Raw genomic sequence first — 19,362 nt, 5'->3', positions numbered from 1 at the left:
CCCTTCTTACATCAGCTGATGTCACAAAGTGCTGTACAGAAACCCAGCCTAAAACCCCAAACAGCAAGCAATGCAGGTGTAGAAGCATGGTGGCTAGGAAAAACTCCCTAGAAAGGCCAGAACCTAGGAAGAAACCTAGAGAGGAACCAGGCTATGAGGGGTGGCCAGTCCTCTTCTGGCTGTCCTGGGTGGAGATTATAATAGAACATGGCCAAGATGTTCAAATGTTCATAGATGACCAGCAGGGTCAAATAATAATAATCACAGTAAGTTGTCGAGGGTGCAACAAGTCAGCACCTCAGGAGTAAATGTCAGTTGGCTTTTCATAGCCGATCATTCAGAGTATCTCTACCGCTCCTGCTGTCTCTAGAGAATTGAAAACAGAAGGTCTGGGACAGGTAGCACGTCCGGTGAACAGGCCAGGGTTCCATAGCCGCAGGCAGAACAGTTGAAACTGGAGCAGCAGCACGACCAGGTGGACTGGGGACAGCAAGGAGTAATCATGCCAGGTAGTCCTGAGGCATGGTCCTAGGGCTCAGGTCCTCAGAGAGAGAGAGAGAGAAAGAGAAAAAGAGAGAGAGAATTAGAGAGAGCATACTTAAATTCACACAGGACACCAGATAAGACAGGAGAAATACTCCAGATATAACAGACTGACCCTAGCCCACCGACACAAACTATTTCAGAATAAATACTGGAGGCAGAGACAGGAGGGGTCGGGAGACACTCTGACCCCATCCGACGATACACCCGGACGGGCCAAACAGGCAGGAAATAACCCCATCCACTTTGCCAAAGCACAGCCCCCACACCACTAGAGGGATATCCTCAACCACCAACTTACCATCCTGAGACAAGGCCGAGTATAGCCCACGAAGAGCTCCCCCACGGCACAACCCAAGGGGCGGCGTCAACCCGGACAGGAAGATCACGTCAGTGACTCAACGCACTCAAGTGACGCACCCCTCCTAGGGATGGCATGGAAGAGCACCTGTAAGCCAGTGACTCAGCCACTGTAATAGGGTTTGAGGCAGAGAATCTGAGTTGAGGTTTTCGGAGGCTTGACTTCAATGCAGGACAGGCTCACCATGGATGGATGGTGTTGGAGAAGTGCTCATCTCTTCCATTGAGGACAGGATTTGACTTGGGAAACAAAAAACAGTAACACAATGCAGTTAGACAAATGAGCTAATGAGTTCATCAAAGCAAGGATTAAAGTCACATTGATTTGTAATAATGTGATTATGTTTGCGTATGTGATGGACTCTACATACAGTAATGAGAGAAAGTTGATAAGGCTATCAGCAGTGCTTGGAGAGGAAATATTCCATGCGCCAGTGGATGAGAGGGCACATGAGACATGGCTTCAGTTCATATCAGGAGAGAGTTGACACTGTTGATGGAGTTGAGCCGTCATCCCCTCTTAAAGCTGCAATATTGAACCTTTTGGGCCACCTGACCAAATTCACATAGAAATGTGTGTTATAGATCTGTCATTCTCATCGAAAGCATGTCTAAGAAGCTGTAGATCTGTTCTATGTGCGCTATTTCTGTGTTTCCCGTTAAGTTCTCTTTCGGTTTTGTACACCAGCTTCAAACAGCTGAAAATACAATATTTTTGGTCTGACCCACAATTCCAGTGGTTCAGAAGTTTACATACACTAAATTGACCGTACCTTTAAACAGCTTGGGAAATTCCTGAAAATTGTCATGGCTTTAGAAGCTTCTGATAGGCTAATTGACATAATTTGAGTGTACCTGTGGATGTATTTCAAGGCTTACCTTCAAACTCAGTGCCTCTTTGCTTGACATCATGGGAAAATCAAAGAAATCAGAAAAAAAAATTGTAGACCTCCACAAGTCTGGTTCCTCCTTGGGAGCAATTTCCAAATGCCTGAAGGTACCACGTTCATCTGTACAAACAATAGTACGCAAGTATAAACACCATGGGACCACGGAGCCATCATACCTCTCAGGAAGGAGACGTGTTCTGTCTCCTAGAGATGAACATACTTTGGTGCGAAAAGTGCAAATCAATCCCAGAACAACAGCAAAGGACCTTGTGAAGATGCTGGAGGAAACAGGTACAAAAGTATCTATATCCACAGTTAAACGAGTCCTATATCGACATAAATTGAAAGGCCGCTCAGCAAGGAAGAAGCCACTGCTCCAAAACCGCCATAAAAAAGCCAGACTACGGTTTGCAACTGCACATGGGGACAAAGATTGTACTTTTTGGAGAAATATCCTCTGGTCTGATGAAACAAAAATAGAATATAGTGGCCATAATGACCATCGTTATGTTTGGAGGAAAAAGGGGGAGGCTTGCAAGCCGAAGAACACCCTCCCAACCGTGAAGCACAGGGGTGACAGCATCATGTTGTGGGGGTCCTTTGCTGCAGGAGGGACTGGTGCACTTCACAAAATAGATGGCAGCATGAGGTAGGAAAACTGTGTGGATATATTGAAGCAACATCTCAAAACATCAGTCAGGAAGTTAAAGCTTGGTCGCAAATGGGTCTTCCAAATGGACAATGACCCCAAGCATACTTCCAAAGTTGTGGCAAAATGGCTTAAGGACAACAAAGTCAAGGTATTGGAGTGGCCGGCCATCCCAAAGCCCTGACCTCAATCCTCTAGAAAATTTGTGGGCAGATCTGAAAAAGCCTGTGCGAGCAAGGAGGCTTACAGACCTGACTCAGTTACACCAGCTCTGTCAGGAGTAATGGGCCAAAATACAACCAACTTATTGTGGAAGGTTACCCAAAACGTTTGACCCAAGTTAAAAAATGTAAAGGCAATGCTAACAAGTACTAATTGAGTGTATGTAAACTTCTGACCCACTGGGAATGTGATAAAAGCTGAAATAAATCATTCTCTACGATTATTCTGACATTTTACATTCTTAAAATAAAGTCGTGATCCTGACCTAAGACAGCGAATTTTTACTAGGATTAAATATCAGGAATTGTGAGAACTGAGTTTCCATGTATTTTGCTAAGGTGTATGTTAACTTCCGACTTCAACTGTAGGTCTATGGAAGGGGGTGAGAAGTACAGGCCTCCTAGGTTTTGTATTGAAGTCAATGTAGCCAGAGGAGGACGGAAAATAGCTGTCCTCCGGCTACACAATGGGTGCTATCCTAGAGCACGGTGTCCCAACTGTCTCCCCGGGGCCCCGCCAGAGATCACAGATTTTAGTTTTAACCCTAAACTGACACACCTGATTCAGTTAGTCAAAGGCTTGATGATTAGTTGACTAATTGAGTCAGGTGTGCCAGTTTAGGGTTAAAACAAAAATGAGAAATGTCTATGGCGGCCCAAGGAGAGGTTTGGGAAATCCTGCCCTAGAGCAGTGGTTTTCAACCGGTGTGCCTTGAGTAACCCCCAGGTGTGAGCGAAACCTTTCCTAATCTTGATTTTAAAAAGCAACACTCCCTTATGAACGTGACCTGTGGAATGCACATGTCGTTTTCACTGGGAGCACCAGTGCCGCTCAGACGATACATTGAATGGGACCTGGTTACATCTGTGGCGTTGTTTTATGTCCAGTGCGCTCAGGCTGCTGTTACATTTGTATCATTTGAGGGGCGCGCATCACGAGCAAAGTCATTTGTTTCATTTTACTTTGCCTGTTTTACTTTGCCTTTTACTTTGCCAGTAGCACAGGCAAGTCTGATTAGGCTTAGCTGTACCACAGCCTCTGCCATGGAAATAAACAGCATGGCTTTGTGTCGGCAGTTACACCTTTACAATGCAAAAAACTGTCTCTAGCTCAAACCTTTCAAAACAAATTGCCTATTTTATGGCTGCGGATTGCGGGACACTCTTAAAGGGGAACACAAATTAATCATCATAGGTAAGGAACTATGAAACTGGTTCAAATAAACCCTTTTTAATCTATAAAGAAATGTCACAAAATAGATTTGCAGTATGGATCAGATGAGATGGAGGTCATTATCACAAAATAAATGAATAGGGACAGTTCTGGTATGCCGCAAAAAAATGTTTTATCCCATCAAGGTGTGCCACGGTTCAAAAAAAGGTTGGGAAGACTGCTCTATAGGGTGCTGTTGAGACTATTGTAGACCTTCAGTGCAAAACAGTGTGTTTTCATCAGGTATTTGGTGACATATGAATATACACTGAACAAAAATATAAACGCAACATGCAACAATTTCATAGATTTTACTGGGTTACGGTTCATATAAGGAAATATGTCAATTGAAATAAAAGCATTAAGCCCTAATCTATGGATTTAACATGACTGGGAATACAGATATGCATCTGTTGATCACAGATACCTTAAAAAAAGGCAGGGACTTGGCTCATAGAACCAGTCAGTATCTGGTGTGACCACAACTTGCCTCATGCAGCGCGACACATCTCCTTTGCATAGAGTTGATCAGGCTGTTGATTGTGGCCTGTGCAATGTTGTCCCACTCCACTTCAATGGGCTGTGCAAAGTGGCTGGATATTGGTGGGAACTGGAACACGCTATCGATCCAGAGCATCCCAAAAATGCTCAATGTCTGAGTATGCAAGCCATGGAAGAAATTGGACATTTCCAGCTTCCAGGAAGTGTGTACTAATCCTTGCAACATGGGGCCATGCATTATCATGCTTATTTTTAAGTTTTAATGTCACATGCACAAGTACAGTGAAACCCCCCCCCCCCCCCCCCCACCCCTGTTTCCCGAGTCCACGATCAGCTCCTTGGTCTTGCTGACGTTGAGGGAGATGTTGTTCCGGCACCACACTGCCAGGTCACCGACGGCCTCCCTGTAGGCTCATCGTCGCCGGTGATTAGGCCTACCACCGTCATGTCGTCAGCCAAATTGATAATGGTGTTGGAGTTGTGCGTGGCCACCCAGTCGTGGGTGAAAAGGGAGTACAGGAGGGGACTAGGCACACCCCTGTGAGACCCCTGTGTTAAGGGTCAGCACGGTGGAGGTGATGTTGCCTACCCTCACCGCCTTGGGTCAGCCTATCAGGAAGTACAGGATCTAGTTGCAGAGGGAGGTGTTCAGACCCAGAGTCCTAAGCTTGGTGACGAGCTTGGAGGGGATAATGGTGTTGAACGCTGAGCTGTAGTCAATGAACAGCATTCTCACATAGGTATTCCGCTTATGTAGGTGGATGAGGGCAGTGTGGAGAGCAATTGAGATTGCGTCGTCTATGGATCTGTTGGGGCGGTATGCAAATTGGAGTAGGTCTAGAGTGGCTGGGATGATGGAGTTAATGTGTGCTATAACCAGCCTCTCAAAGCACTTCATGGTTACAGGAGTGAGTGCTACAGGGCGGTAATCATTGTGGCATGAAGCCTTAGAGTTCCTAGGAACAGGGATGATTGTGGTCATTTTAAAACATGTGGGGATTACAGACTGGGACAAGAAGAGGTTGAAAATGACTGTGAATAAGCCTGCCAGCTGTTCGGGGCATGCTCTGCGAACGCACTCTGGAATACCAATGGGGCCCGCAGCCTTGCGGGTGTTGACCTGATTAAAGACCCTCACGTCGGCTTTGGAGAGCGAAGTCACCCAGTCCTCTAGGTCAGTGATGGCCCTCACCCGGCTCGACGTTGTTGTCAACGCGTGCATAAAATGCATCGAGTTTGTCTGGTAGAGAGGCATTGTTGGTGACTTTACTTTCATTAATCTGATGACTGTTATTTATCAAATCAACTAACTATGTTCCTCACAGGACCATCATGACATTGGGCAGATCACGGTTGGGTCTTCATTTGTAATCATAATGGACTGTAGCCCCTGCCACATGCGGCGGGAGTTGGAGCCAGTGTAATATGATTCCACCTTATTTCTATATTGTCCTTTTGCTCGTTTGATGACTCTGCAGAGGTCATAGCGGCCTTCTTGTACTTATTCCTGTCTTCGGACGTAGCATCAGGATTGTATACGAAAGCTCTGTGTGCAAGAGCCCTGCTCTTTAGTTTAGCACCAACCTCGGTGTTAATCCAGCGCTTTTGATTGGGGAAGCGGCGAACCTTCACCGTGGGTACAATGTCGCAGATCCATTTTCTAATGAAGACGGTGATGGAGGTGGTTAGCTCGTCGAAGTTATCGGCGGATTCTCAAAACATATTCCAGCGATAGCAAAGCAGTTCTGTAGCATAACCTCTGTTTCTGGTGATCATTTCTCAACCAAGCGAATTGCGGGTACTTCCTGTTTTAGCTTCTGTTTGTAAACCGGAAGCAACAGTACGGAGTCATGATCTGATTTGCCAAATGGTGGAACGAGGGTGGGCCTTGTATGCTTGTTTGTTGGTAGAATAGCAGTGGTCTAGCACTTTATCACCTCTAGTGGCATTGGAGACGTGTTGATGGAAGTTGGGCATCTCGTGTCGAAGTGACGCCAAATTAAAATAGCTGGCAACGAGAAAGGCAGCCTTTGGCTGTAGGGTTTCCTGCTTGTTAATAGCCTTGTTGTCACAAGGATGACGCTGGAGAGACGAAGCAGGTACGGGGAGTAACATTTAATAAATAACGGACATGGAACGAGACATAAACAGCGTTAGCAAACAGAAAACAATCAATGCAGAAGCGGGGAACAGAGCTGGGGAACTGACACATATAGGGGAGGAAATGAACAGGTGATAAGAGAGTCCAGGTGAGTCCAATAACGCTGATGCGCGTGACGAGGAAAGGCAGGTGTACGTGATGGATGGCAGGAGTGAGTGATGCAAGGCATTCTGGCGCCCTCAAGCGCCAGGGGGAGGGGAAGAGCGGGAGCAGACGTGAACAGTACCCCCTCTAGGGGCGCCACCCGGCGTCCCACCTGGGCGAACCGGCCGAGACATGGGCGCTGGGCAAGCCGGTTGAGGCGTGGAAGCCCGACGAACCGGCAGGAGCGTGAGAGCCTGGCGAGCCGGCTGAGGCATGGGAGCCTGACGATCCGGCTGAGTCAAGACGCCTGTCGATCCCGCTGAGGAACCGATGATCCGGTGGAGTGTGACGTGGGATGGGAAGCACACGAGCCAGCCGAGGCATGAAACCTCTCGAGCCAGCCAGGGCATGAAAGCCTCGACGGGCTGGCTTAGGCACCCCCGGTTCCATCGGCGGCAGAATCCACCCCCGACGTCACCGACAAAACAAAAACAAACAAACAAAAAACTCCTGGACCGGCTGGGCAGACAAGAACTGACGATCCAGTTGAGGCCCGACGTGGGATGGGCGCCATCCGAGCCAACCGGGGCAAGGAAACTCTCGAGCCTGCTAGGGCGTGGAAGCCCGACGAGCAGGCTAGGCACCCCCGGTTCCATCGGTGGTGACCCAGAGCCGATGCCACTATACCAACCAGAACGCCAGTACTCCCCGATGCTTCGTGTGATGGCTTCTGCATTCTGTCACAAGGATGACCCTGGAGAGACGAAGCAGGTACGGGGAGTAACATTTAATAAATAACGGACATGGAACGAGACATAAACAGCGTTAGAAAACAGAAAACAATCAATGCAGAAGCGGGGAACAGAGCTGGGGAACTGACACATATAGGGGAGGAAATGACATGTGATAAGAGAGTCCAGGTGAGTCCAATAACGCTGATGCGCGTGACGAGGAAAGGCAGGTGTACGTGATGGATGGCGGAAGGTGAGTGATGCAAGCCATTCTGGCGCCCTCAAGCGCCAGGGGGAGGGGATGAGCGGGAGCAGACGTGACACTTGTACAGTTCGTTAAGCTCCAGCTTGTTAATTTTATTGTACTGAGACAGAACGTATGCAGCAGTCAATAACAACAATAATAACAATAATAACAATAATAACTCGCATCCGTTACAAGACCATGGTGCTTGCCTACGGAGCTGTGAGGGGAACGGCACCTCCGTACCTTCAGGCTCTGATCAGGCCCTACACAAACAAGGGCACTGCGTTCATCCACCTCTGGCCTGTCGCCTCCGTACCTCTGAGGAGTACAATTCCCGCTCAGCCCAGTCAAAACTGTTCGCTGCTCTGGCACCCAATGGTGGAACAAACTCCTCACGACGCCAGGTCAGCGGAGTCAATCCCCACCTTCCGGAGACACCTGAAACCCCACCTCTTTAAGGAATACCTAGGATAGGATAAAGTATCCTTCTACCCCCCCCCCCCCCCCTTAAAAGAGTTAGATGCACTATTGTAAAGTGGTTGTTCCACTGGATATCATAAGGTGAATGCCCCAATTTGAAGTTCGCTCTGGATAAGAGCGTCTGCTAAATGACTTAAATGTAAATGTAAATAACAACTGAAAACTCCCTCGGGAGATAGAAGGTTCGGCATTTGACCATCAGGTATTCCAAGATTGGTGAAAAGTGGTCGACACTTCAACCTCGCTGGAATTAGCACACTAGTTGGGGTTGAAGGAGAGGCAACCCCCCCCCATTCTACTTCCCCAACTCCACTGTGCTGTGAATGGAGAATCCATTTAGTTGGATAGCCATGGGGGGTATCTTGTCCAAGAGCAATGTTTCTGAAGAGCAAAGAATATTCCAGTCCCCCCCGTTGGTAGCAAATCCTAGATCGGAGGTCATCCGTCTTATTATCAAGTGACTGTACATTAGCCAGTAGAATGGAGGGAAGAGGTGGCAGGTTTTCCCTTTGCCTTATTCTCATCAGGATCTCTCCTCTCTTGCCTCTGTAACACCAGTGTTTCATCTTGGGTAGCCCGAAAATTGGGTTGGAATTACAGAGAGAGCCCATGAGTCGAAGTAGATGCCGGAATTGCGGTAAGTAACTGCTGATCTGATGTTCAAGAGTTCTTGTCGGTTGTAAGAAATCATATCGGTTACATTTCGTGAAAACAGAGTAAAAATAAATGACAAAATAGCAAAGGTGAGTCGGAGCTTGCAAAACGGTGGCCATCCAGTACGGCGCCCTCTTGTGTCATGAGGTGATGGCGGTAGATAAATGGAACAACAATGGGCATCAGGATCTCGTCACGGTATCTCTGCGCATTCAAATTGCCATCAATAAAATTAAATTGTGTTCATTGTCCGTAGCTTATGTCTGCCCATAACATTGACATCAGCAAACCGCTCGCCCACACAACGCTATACACACAGTGTATGCTATCTGCTCGGTACAGTTGAAACCGGGGTTCATCTGTGAAGAGCACACTTCTCCAGCAAGCCATTGGCCATCGAAGGTGAGCATTTGCCCACTGAAGTCAGTTACGACGCTGAACTGCAGTCGGGTCAATACCCTGGTGTGGACGACGAGCACACAGGTGAGCTTCTCTGAGACGGTTTCTGACAGGTTCCGCAGAAATTCTTTGGTTGTGCAAACCCACAGTTTCATCAGCTGTCTGGGTGGCTGGTCTCAGACGATCAGGTAAAGAAGGTAAAGAAGGTAAAGCAGGTAAAGAAGCCCGACATGGAGGTCCTAGGCTGCGCTTGTGTGGCCAGTTTGACATACTGATAGATTCTCTAAAATGACATTGGAGGTGGTTTATGGTGGAGAAATTAACATTAAATTCTCTGGCAAGGTGGACATTTCTGCGGTCAGCATGCCAATTGCACACTCCCTCAAAACTTGAGACATCTGTGGCATTGTGTTGTGTGTCAAAACTGCACATTTTACAGTGGCCTTTTGTCTCCAGCACAAGATGTACCTGTGTAATGATCATGCTGTTTAATCAGCTTCTTGATTTGCCACACCTGTCAGGTGGATGGCTTATGTTGGCGAAGGAGAAATGCTCACAAACAAGTAAACAAATGTGTACACAAAATTTTTAGAGAAATAAGCATTTTGTGTGTATTTATTTCAGCTATTTATTTCAGACTCTCTAGGAAGAGTCATGGTGGTTCCAAACTTCTTCCATTTAAGAATGGAGGCCACTGTGTTCTTGGGGATGTTTTGGTACCCTTCCCTAGATCTGTGCCTCGACACAATCCGGTCTCTGAGCTCTACGGACAATTCCTTCGACCTCATGGCTTGGTTTTTGCTCTGACATGCACTGTCAACTGTGGGACCTGTAACGTAACAAAACGTGGGAAAAATTCTAGGGGTCTGAATACTTTTCGAATGCACTGTACATATATAGACAGGTGTGTGCCTTTCCAAAGTATGTCCTATCAATTGAATTTACCACATGTGAACTCCAATCAAGTTGTAGAAACATCTCAAAGATGATCAATGGAAACAGGATGCACTTCAGCTTAATTTTGAGTCTCATAGCATAGGGTCTGAATACATATGTAAATAAGGTTTTTCAGTAAAAAGAAGAAAATGCACACAAAAAAACTGTTCTTGCTTTGTCATTATGGGGTATTGTGTGTAGATTGATGAGTAAAAATTTGTATTTAATCCATTTTAGAATGAGGCTGTAATGTAACAAAATGTCGATAAAGTGAAGGGTTCTGAATACTTCCCGAATGCACTCTACTGGCCTGGTTACGCATCTAACATATATACTGTAGTTGTTGGAACCATGCTGGAAGGGAGATATAAAAAAACACAGAGTGACAGTGTGGTTCATCTGTCTGTCTGACTTATATCACTTCATATCTGTTTTTGATTGACAGGCATCACCCAGGAGATGATCAACGAGACCCGGGCGTCTGTAGAGAGGAGAATGATGGGAGATATCCAGGAGCTGCTGACTGAGGGAGAGGACGTCAACCGCCACGACTCACAAGGAGCTACTCTGGTGAGATGATGTGTACAACCAGACTTCTGGAAGTATTGGATCCCTTGATGAAGATGAGCAAAAAAGACTATAAAAGAAATAATACAAATACTGAGCTATATTGTATGCACCATTTTTTTTTTTTTTTTTTTTTTTTTTTTACAATTGTATTATTTCATACAAGTACAATTGCTTAGAGAAAGAGATTTTGTTTATAACAAGTAATACAAATTCAAATAAAAGATAGTGATCCAAATGACAGCACGCTCCCCCTGCGAGGATAACGATACTGAGCCTTTTCTAAAATGTTTTATGAGATTGGAGAACACATTGGGAGGGATCTGGGGTTCAAGTCTGGCAACTCAGATGGCTTTTGCAAAATGTTGATTTTTATGGTGAATTAACCACTTCCTTGTGGATGTTGATGTCTGTTTGGGGTTATTGTCTTGCTGGAAGATTCATCTGCCCATAGCACTGCCTGGAATTTGCTAAATGGCATTGGCACTTGAATTGGAACCGGTGCTATGGTCATATGACACGAAAATAGAGGTCTTTGGCCACACAAACCAGCTACATATACTGTAAGATCGAGCCGGTCGGTCACATATAGCTCAGTATTTGTAGTTATTTTATACAGCCTTTTTTGGTCACACACAGGACCAGTCAAAAGTTTGGACACACCTACTCATTCAAGGGTTTTTCTATATTTTTACTATTTTATACATTGTAGAATAATAGTGAAGACATCGAAACTATAAAATAACACATATGGAATCATGTAATAACCAAAAAAGTGTTAAACAAATCAAAATATTATATTTGAGATTCTTCAAAGTAGCCACCCTTTGCCTTGATGACAGCTTTGCACACTCTTGGCATTCTCTCAACAAGCTTCATGAGGTAGTCACCTGGAATGCATTTCAATTAACAGGTGTGTCTTGTTAAAAGTTAACTTGTGGAATTTCTTTCCTTAATGCGGTTGATCCAATCAGTTGTGTTGTGATAAGGTAAGGGTGGTATACAGAAGAGCCCTATTTGGTAAAAGACCAAGTCCATATTATGGCAAGAAAAACTCAAATCATCAAAGAGAAACGATAGTCCATCATTACTTTAAGACAAGAAGGTCAGTCATTCCGGAAAATTTCAAGAACTTTGTCAAATTTCTTCAAGTGCAGTATCAAAAACCATGAAGCGCTATGATTTAAATTGCTCTCATGCGTACCGCCACAGGAAAGGAAGACCCAGAGTTACCTTTGCTGCAGAGGATATGTTCATTAGAGTTAACTGCACCTCAGATTGCAGCCCAAATAAATGCTTCACAGAGTTCAAGTAACAGACACATCTCAACATCAACTGTTCAGAGGAGACTGCGTGAATCAGGCCTTCATGGTCGAATTGCTTTTTTTTTTTTTTAAACACTACTAAAGGACACCAATAAGAAGAAGAGACTTGCTTGGGCCGAGAAACACGAGCAATGGAATTAGACCGGTGGAAATCTGTCCTTTGGTCTGATGAGTCCAAATTTGAGATTTTTGGCTCCAACCGCAGTGTCTTTGTGAGACGCCGAGTAGGTGAACGGATGATCACCGTATGTGTGGTTCCCACCGTGAAGCATGGGGGAGGAGGTGTGATGTTGTGGGGGTGCTTTTCTGGTGACACTGTCAGTGATATATTTATAATTCAAGGCACACTTAACCAGCATGGCTACCACAGCATTCTGCAGCGATAATCCATCCCATCTGGTTTGCGCTTAGTGGGACTATCATTTGTTTTTCAACAGGACAATGACCCAACACACCTCCAGGCTGTGTAAGGGCTATTTAACCAAGAAGGAGAGTGATGGAGTGCTGCATCGGATGACCTGGCCTCCACAATTACCCGGCCTCAACCGAATTGAGATGGTTTGGGATGAGTTGGAGCGCAGAGTAAAGAAAAAGCAGCCAACAAGTGCTCAGCATATGTGGGAACTGCTTCAAGACTGTTGGAAAAGCATTCCAGGTGAAGCTGGTTGAGAGAATGCCAAGAGTGTGCAAAGCTGTCATCAAGGCAAAGGGTGGCTATTTTGAAGAATCTGAGGAAGCACCCTGAGGAAGGCACAGTGATGCCGAAACGTTGAAAAATACCCATTAAATTGCTGGGAGATTATATATGGAATGTGCGACTCTCTTTATTTTGATAGTTTATATTTTGAAGAATCTAAAATCTATTTTGATTTAACACTTTTTAAGTTACTACATGATTCCATATGTGTTATTTCATAGTTTTGATGTCTTCGCTATTATTCTACAATGTATAAAATAGTACAAATAAAGAAAGACCCTCGAATGAATAGGTGTGTCCAAACTTTTGACTGGTACTATATATATAGAGAGATAATGTACAGTGGGGTTTTTACTTTTTGTGTGCTTTGAACTGAAGGAACTGAATCCGAATGAGTAGCTGTGGCAATGAGAATGTAGTGTCGGTTGTAAAGGAGTGTTTCATGTCAGTGCCTAGTCTACTGTGAGGATCACATGCTAGGTGTGATTAAGGTTTATGATATAAAAACACTGCATGAAAGGATTTGTCTCAATCGAAAATTAACACAATTGGATAAAAAATTGGGAAGGAAACAAAGTATACAATCCCAAAATAATGAGCCGAAGGTCATATACATTAACCATTCAATGGCCGCATAACATGGACTAGTATTTATGCATCTAGTTTACTGGGAAATGTCAACCTTTCAAATGCATGCACACACGCACACATGCGCGCACACACTCACACACGGAGAGAGGGAGACACACTCACACACGGAGAGAGGGAGACACACTCACACACGGAGAGAGGGAGACACACTCACACACGGAGAGAGGTGAGACACACTCACACACGGAGAGAGGGAGAACACTCAACACGGAGAGAGGGAGACACACTCACACACGGAGAGAGGGAGACACACTCACACACGGAGAGAGGGAGACACACTCACACACGGAGAGAGGGAGACACACTCACACACGGAGAGAGGGAGACACACTCACACACGAGAGAGGGAGACACACTCACACACGGAGAGAGGGAGAACAACTCACACACGGAGAGAGGGAGACACACTCACAACGGAGAGAGGGAGAACACACTCACACACGGGAGAGAGGGAGCACACCTCACACACGGAGAGAGGGAGACACACTCACACACGGAGAGAGGGAGACACACTCACACACGGAGAGAGGGAGACACACTCACACACGGAGAGAGGGAGACACACTCACACACGAGAGAGGGGGAGACACACTCACACACGGAGAGAGGGAGACACACTCACACACGGAGAGAGGGAGACACACTCACACAGACGGAGAGAAGGGAGACACACTCACACACGGAGAGAGGGGAGACACACACACACACACACACACACACACAGAGGGAGACACACACACACACACACACACACAGAGGGAGACACACACACACACACACACGGAGAGAGGGAGAACACACAACACACACACACGGAGAGAGGGAGACACGCACACACACACACGGAGAGAGGAGACACGCACACACACACACACGGAGAGAGCACACGCACACACAGGAGAGGGAGACACACACACACACACAGAGGGAGACAACACACAACACACAACACACACAGAGGGAGAACACACACACACACACACACACACACAGAGGGAGACACACACACACACAAACACAGAGGGAGACACACACACACACACACACGAGGGAGACACACACACACACACACAGAGGAGACACACACACACACACAACAGAGAGGGAGAACACACACACACACACACACACACACACACACAACACACACACACACACGAGAGGGAGACACACACACACAACACAGGGAGACACAACACACACACACACACACACACAAGAGAGGGAGACACACACCACACACACACAGAGAGGGAGACACACACACACACAGAGGGAGACACACACACACACACACACACACACACACAGAGAGGAGACACACACACACACAGAAGAGGGAGACACACCACACACAACAAGAGGGAGACACACACACACACACCACACACACGAGAGGGAACACACACACACAACACACAAGAGGGAGACACACACAACACACACACAGAGGAGACACACACACACACACACACACACACAGGGAGACACACACACAACACACACACACACACACACACACACAGAGGGAGACACACACACACACACACAGAGAGGGAGACACACACACACACACAACACACACACAGAGAGGGAGACACACACACCACCACACACACACACCACACACACACACACACCACAGAGAGGAGACACACACACAACACACACACAGAGAGGGAGACAACACACACACCACAGAGAGGGAGACACACACACACACACACACAGAGGGAGACCACACACACACACACAGAGGGAGACACACACACACACACACAGAGAGGAGACACACCACACACACACACACACACACAGAGGGAGAACACACACACACACACACACACACACACACAGAGAGAGAGACACACACACACACACACACAGAGAGGGAGACCACACACACACACACACAGAGGGAGACCCAACACACACACACAGAGGGAGACACACACCACACAACACAACACAACAGAGAGGAGACACACACACACACAACACACACAGAGAGGGAGACAACACACACACACACACACACAGAGAGGGAGACACACACACACACACACACACAGAGAGGGAGACACACACACACACACAACAGAGGGAGACCACACACACACACACACACAGAGAGGGAGACACACACACACACACACCAGAGAGGGAGACACACACACACAGAGAGGGAGACACACACACACACACACAGAGAGGGAGACACACACACACACACACCCACACACACACACACACAGAGGAGGGAGACACACACACACACACACACAGAGAGGGAGACACACACACAACCACACAGAGAGGGAGACAACACACACACAACACACACAGAGAGAGGGGACCACACACACACACACAGAGAGGGAGACACACACACACACACACACAGAGAGAGGGAGACACAACACACACACACACACCACAGAGAGGAGAGACCACACACACACACACACACACAGAGAGGGAGACACACACAACACACACACACACACACAGAGAGGGAGAACACACACACACACACACAGAGAGGGAGACACACCACACACAACACACAGAGAGGGACACACACACACACACACACACAGAGAGGGAAACACACACACACACACAGAGAGGGAGACACCACACACAGAGGGAGACACACACACACAGAGGGAGACACACACACAGAGAGCAGACACACACAACCACACACAGAAGAGAGGGAGACACACACAGAGAGAGGGAGACCACACACACACACACAAGAGAGAGGGAGAACACACACACACAGAGAGAGGGAGACACACACACACACGAGGGAGCACACCACACAGCACACACAGACGGGAGACACACACACACAGAGAGTGAGAGAGAGAGAGACGGAGAGAGAGAAAGATGTACAGGCAGGCGAGGACAAGGGATGATCCTTTTGGCTGACTGTCAACCAGCGGTAATCTTTAAAGTAGCTGTCTCGTGAAAATCTCACTTTTAAAAGTTCATATTCTGTTAACTCATACCCAAATGTTATTGACTCATACTATACTTGTATTTGTGGATAGAGCATAAATTGGAGAAAGAATACTTAAAAAAAAAAAAAAACACCAACTTGTATCTCAAACAGACGATTAAAAAAATTATTGCTATTTCTTCATGCTGGTTCATTTAGCAGACAAGATTTGTTTTGGATTCTGTGGCATATTTACATGTTATAGTATGAAGATCACAATTTAACATGTTTTTTTCAAATGATTTCAAAGTAAGTGTGCACATGCGGCTATTCTGCGTTGAGCGGTTAACAACGAAACTAGTAATCCTATATGTTTAATTTAGAATTATTTATGCAACTTCAGTTGTGATACAAACGTTGGGCTATATGTTTTGATGTTTAATACATTCTAAGACTGCGTGATGGGACTCTAATGATGATTTGAAAAAAGTCGCAAGCAGCACACACTTCATCAGTCTCATTCACAATTCGACAAGCACTTGATAATATTCTCACCAGGCCTCGAATTTCCCGGCGGCATCCCCCTTGTGTGGCCGTAATGCACCCTAAAAAATCCATACCTTTTGTGGCCGTTGTACCCTTGGGCTGAATATAATAAGCTAATAGTAATTTTCATTTTCCAGCTGCCGTACTCCGAAGCACCTCTCTTTTCGTCATCCAAAGAGATCAGTAGGCCAACAGCAAAATCACTAGCACAACAAATTACCTATTCTATTGGTCAACTTGTCCTTCTGTGCAATAAATAAATATTCCAAACTCCAAACATACGCTAGAACAGTTGGCGGATGCGATAGATCCCAAATGAATACAACCACTCGCATGAAAAAAACATTTAAAAGCAATGAGGCTGATCATTTAGCTTAACATTTTGATAAACTATGGAGGCAATTTCTTCACATTATCAGCACAGCAATGCGCACACGGCAGTAGGCTATACGCGCAAATGTTCCAAAATGTAATCGATGAGCTGGAAAACACTGTTCTCGAAAGTGACGGCAAATTGCGATTATGCATGTGGTTAAAGCGGGATATAAGGCCTCCGGTCGGAAGGAGCCTATAAAACGTAGAACTGTCATTCTCGCCGGGTTTGGCGTAATGCTTTATTATAAAAGTGCATTTTTATGGAGAAAATGATCTCCCCCAAAGTAGAAAATCTCGCGCAGTTTATGTATGCCAGTTAAGCTCTACACCGGTTAGAAAGCAGATGAATGTGCTTAATTTTAAGAAGTTATTTGGCCACTTTAGTTGTGATACAAACCTTATCAAAACATATAGGCCTATGGGCTAGGATACATGAGGTGTGCGACTATGATTTGAAAAGTCGCCAAAAAAAAGACGTGCTGTTTCATGCCTTAATGCAGAAGCTGGGCATCATTCACAAGTGATAGGTTAATATTGTCACCAATCAGACTATTCTTCATTTTATGTCGTCTTTACATATACTAAATAATACAGTGCATTAGAGAAAGTATTCAGACCCCTTGAGTTTTTCTACATTTTGTTACGTTATGAATGTACATTTTGTTACATTCTAAAATGGATTCAATGTTTTTTTTCCTCGTCAATGGACACCATACCCCATAATGACAAAGTTAAAACAGTTTTTCATTTTATTTTAGCAAATGTATGAACAATAACAAAAATAAAATATTTACATACGTGTTCAGACCCTTTGCTATGAGACTCGAAATTGAGCTCAGGTGCATCCTGTTTCAATTGATCATCCTTGAGATGTTTCTTCAACTTGACTGGATTCCACCTGTGGTACATTTTAATTGATTGGACCTGATTTGAGGTCCCACAGTGCCTCGACACAATCCTGTCTACGAACAATTCCTTTGACCTCATGGCTTGGTTCTTACTCTGACATTATATAGACAGCTGTGTGCCTTTCCAAATCATGTCCAATCAATTGAATTTACCACAGGTGGACTCCAATCAAGTTATAAAAACATCTCAAGGATGAACAATGGAAACAGGATGCACCTGAGCTCAATTTCGAGTCTCATAGCAAAGGGTCTGAATACGTATGTCAATAATTAATTTTTGTTATTTTTGCCAAAAGGCACCTAAAAACTCTGACCATGAGATACAAGATTCTCTGGTCTGATGAAACCAAGATGGAACTCTTTGGCCTGAATGACAAATGTCACGTCAGGATCGAGGGCAAGATGAATGGAGCAAAGTACAGAGATATTCTTGATGAAAACCTGTTCCAGAGATTTCAGGACCTCAAACTGGGGCGAAGGTTCACCTTCCAACAGGACAACGACCCTAGGCACATAGCCAAGAAAATGCAGGAGTGGCTTCGGGACAAGTCTCGGAATGTACTTACGTGGCCCAGCCAGATCCCGGACTTGAACCCGATCGAACATCTCTGGAGAGACCTGAAAATAGCTGTGCAGGGATGCTCCCATCCAACCTGACAGAGCTTGAGAGGATCTGCAGAGAAGAATGGGAGAAACTCCCCAAATACAGGTGTGCAAAGCTTGTAGCGTCATACCCAAGAAGACTCGAGGCTGTAATCGCTGCCAAAGGTGCTTCAACAAAGTGTCCGAATTTTTATGTAAACGTGATAATTCTGTTTTTTCTTTTTATAAATTTGCAAAAATGTCAACCTGTTTTTGTTGTGTCATTATGGGGTWTTATGTGTAGATTGATGAGAAAAAACGATTTAATCCATTTCAGAATGAGGCTGTAACGTAACAAAATGTGGAAATAATTCTAGGGGTCTGAATACTTTCCGAATGCACTGTATATAGACAGGTGTGTGCCTTTCCAAATCATGTCCAATCAATTGAATTTACCACAGGTGGACTCCAATCGAGTTATAGAAACATCTCAAGGATGATCAATGGAAACAGGATGCACCTGGGCTCAATTTTGAGTCTCATAGCAAAGGGTCTGAATAATTATGTAAATTAGGTATTTCTGTTTTTTATTTTTAATACATTTGCAAAAATTTGAAAAAACCTGTTTTCGCTTTGTCATTATAGGGTATTGTGTGTAGATTGAAGTGGGAAAAGATTTTATCAATTTTAGAATA

The 19,362-nt window shown here is 45.4% G+C and overlaps 1 protein-coding gene across 2 annotated transcripts in view; it reads left to right on the top strand.

The window, feature by feature from the left end:
• The window catches only part of ppp1r16b (protein phosphatase 1, regulatory subunit 16B), a 145,501-nt gene that overhangs the window by 115,915 nt on the left and 10,224 nt on the right, over window positions 1-19,362 (top strand). For both annotated transcript variants that reach the window (XM_023995863.3, XM_023995862.3), the window contains exon 6: window positions 10,515-10,639. In XM_023995863.3, coding sequence (XP_023851631.1) covers window positions 10,515-10,639 — 125 coding nt within the window. The remainder of the gene's footprint in view (window positions 1-10,514; window positions 10,640-19,362) is intronic.

This window comes from Salvelinus sp. IW2-2015, linkage group LG11 (genome assembly GCF_002910315.2).
Source record: "Salvelinus sp. IW2-2015 linkage group LG11, ASM291031v2, whole genome shotgun sequence".
NCBI classification, from domain to species: Eukaryota; Metazoa; Chordata; class Actinopteri; order Salmoniformes; family Salmonidae; genus Salvelinus; species Salvelinus sp. IW2-2015.
This window is presented reverse-complemented; position numbering and strand designations above follow the sequence as displayed.